The sequence below is a fragment of the Micropterus dolomieu genome, linkage group LG13 (genome assembly GCF_021292245.1).
Source record: "Micropterus dolomieu isolate WLL.071019.BEF.003 ecotype Adirondacks linkage group LG13, ASM2129224v1, whole genome shotgun sequence".
NCBI lineage: Eukaryota > Metazoa > Chordata > Actinopteri > Centrarchiformes > Centrarchidae > Micropterus > Micropterus dolomieu.
In genome coordinates this window covers 26,715,532-26,718,050 of record NC_060162.1, presented here as the reverse complement: position 1 = coordinate 26,718,050, position 2,519 = coordinate 26,715,532, and the positions used below count along the sequence as shown (strand labels likewise).

The 2,519-nt window shown below is 46.1% G+C and overlaps 2 protein-coding genes across 4 annotated transcripts in view; one reads left to right on the top strand and one right to left on the bottom strand.

Annotated features, from left to right (window-relative positions):
- Positions 1-2,519, bottom strand: part of LOC123981564 (pro-neuregulin-3, membrane-bound isoform-like) — a 580,451-nt gene that overhangs the window by 404,705 nt on the left and 173,227 nt on the right. The gene's annotated exons all lie outside the window — the stretch shown is intronic.
- shroom3 (shroom family member 3) overlaps positions 1-2,519 on the top strand; it is a 90,459-nt gene that overhangs the window by 37,259 nt on the left and 50,681 nt on the right. Inside the window, exon 4 of the mRNA XM_046067729.1 lies at positions 1,591-1,716. Coding sequence (XP_045923685.1) covers positions 1,591-1,716 — 126 coding nt within the window. The remainder of the gene's footprint in view (positions 1-1,590; positions 1,717-2,519) is intronic.

Genomic DNA, 2,519 nt, shown 5'->3' with positions numbered 1-2,519 from the left:
GGACCGCGCCAGCTACACATTACAGACTATTCCTTTCATACTTCACATCTTACCTGTTGTTTTTCTTCACTGCAAGTAACTGTGGAAATGCTAACATGTTAATGTTAGTACCTGAGCATTCATTTAGCTCAAAAGTACAGCTGAGCTTGTCAAGCTGAGACTGAGATGTCCCAAATCAGACACTGTACAGGTGGGGCATTTTTAGAAATACTTAGGTCACACGTCCAAATTCCCCCAGATGAACCCAATACACCCAAGAAATATTTGATAAATCACCAACCAAATCTAAGGTTTCTGAGTACTTAAAAAGAAAAGTAATCACATTTTGTTTATTAATTCTTGTCATATTTTTACATTGTGGCAGAGAGAGGCTAAAAGCTGTCTCTGTTTTTCACCCATTCAGGAGTTTGTGTTTCTCTGTGTCATTTGAGGTGATGGTGTAGCAAACATGACAGAGACCAGACGTCCATCCATCCATCCAAAAATTGACCGGTAGATCGAGAGCTTTGCCTTATGGCTCAGCTCTCTTTTCATCACAACGGTGCAGTAAAGCGAGTGCAATACCGCCCCCGCTGCTCCGATTCTCTGGCCAATCTCCTGCTTGAATCTCCCCTCACGCGTGGGACCCGGTCATACGCCTTCTCTAGATATACAAAGCACATGTAGACTGGATGGGCATACTCCCAAGCCCTCTCCAGGATCCTTGTGAGAGTAAAGAGCTGGTCAGTTGTTCCACGACCAGGACGAAAACCGCATTGTTACTCTTCGTTCCGAGGTTCGACTATCGGCTGAACCCTCCATTCCAGCACCTTGGAGTAGACTTTACCGGGGAGTCTGAGAAGTGTGATACCCCTGTAATTGGCACACACTCTCTGGTCCCCCTCTTTGAACAGGGGAACCACCACCCCAGTCTGCCACTCCTTGGGCACTTTACCCGACTTCCACGCAATGTTAAAGAGACGTGTCATCCAAGACAGCCCCTCCACACCCAAAGCTTTTAGCATTTCTCTTATCAATCCCTGGGGCTTTGCCACTGTGGAGTTGTTTGACGAGAAACCACCATCAGCCTCCAGCTCTGCCTCTACTAGAGAGTCAGTCGGATTTAGGAGTTCCTCAAAGTGTTCCTTCCACCGCCCAATTACCTCCCCAGTTGAGGTCAACAGGGTCCCATACTTACTGTACACAGCTTGGACTGTTCCCCGCTTCCCCCTCCTGAGACAGTTCTCCAGAAGCACTTTGGTGCTGACCGAAAGTCCTTCTCCATGTCTTCTCCAAACTTCTCCCACACCCGCTGCTTTGCATCTGCCACAGCAGACGTGTTGAGTTTTATTTCCCCTACAAATAATTAAGAGGCATGCCTCTTGGTTAGGATTGCATTTACCCATCAGTGACTGTGAAAACTCCTATACATCTTTCATACTTGAACGCACGGGATTGTCTATGATTCTGACCATCCCTCAAAGGCACGTGGTTCACGAAAATCGTGATTACTACCCTTTTTCCTACCGTTTGATGTCAGATTGTGTTGTTGCCCTGGAAACACAAATGTTACATATATTCTAACTCTCTCTTTGTATTTTAACCTCATAGACGCAGTGAGTCAGCATCTCGTCCTCACTCATGGCACTCAACGAAGCTCACTGAAGGCCAGCAGGAAGAGGACCATGGAGGGATGGACACGATGAGCAGTGCCTGGCATCCTAGCTACCATGCCAGGTCAGTGTTTTCTCTGTCCCCCATTTGTATTCAATTGTTCAATAGCGAGTTAGCAGTTGTTTTACATAGGGACATTATTTAAATTTTTTAACTATTCAAAATAAAGACAAAAACCCTGGAAGATGCAGTGCACAACCAAACGAATCCATCTTCTTTTTTATGGTGATACTGGTGTTTTTCTGCATTTCTGCCATTATAATTATATATATCAAAGTGGATGTCATAACAGGAATTCTGCCAGTAATAATAGCAACAGGATTATTAACAATAATTGTAGCAGAGGGTGTCGAGCAGGAACACATGGGCAGCAGGGGACTCGTAACCACAGATCCAGACTCCACAGCTCCAGAGCCAGAAACACCTGCAGGAAGTGATAGGAGGAGAGAGGAGAGGGATGAGAAAGCACAAGACTACGTGAAAGGGAAGAAGTCGAGTTAGTAACATGCATTAATGGGATGAGGTTCCATACAGAGGGAGAGAAAGAAGAGGAGAGAGGACCTCAGTGCATCATGGGAAATCCCCCAGCAGTCTAGGCCTATAGCAGCATAACTAAGGGATGGTTCAGGACTCACCTGAGCCAGCCCTAACTATAAGCTTTATCAAAGAGGAAAGTCTTAAGCCTACTCTTAAATGTGGAGATGGTGTCTGCCTCCTGAACCCAAACTGGAACCTGGTTCCACAGGAGAGGAGCTTGATAGCTGAACTTTCTGGCTCCTAGTCTACTTTTGGAGACTCTAGGAACCACAAGTAACCCTGCATTCTGGGAGTGCAGTGCTCTGGTGGGGTAGTAAGGTACTATGAGC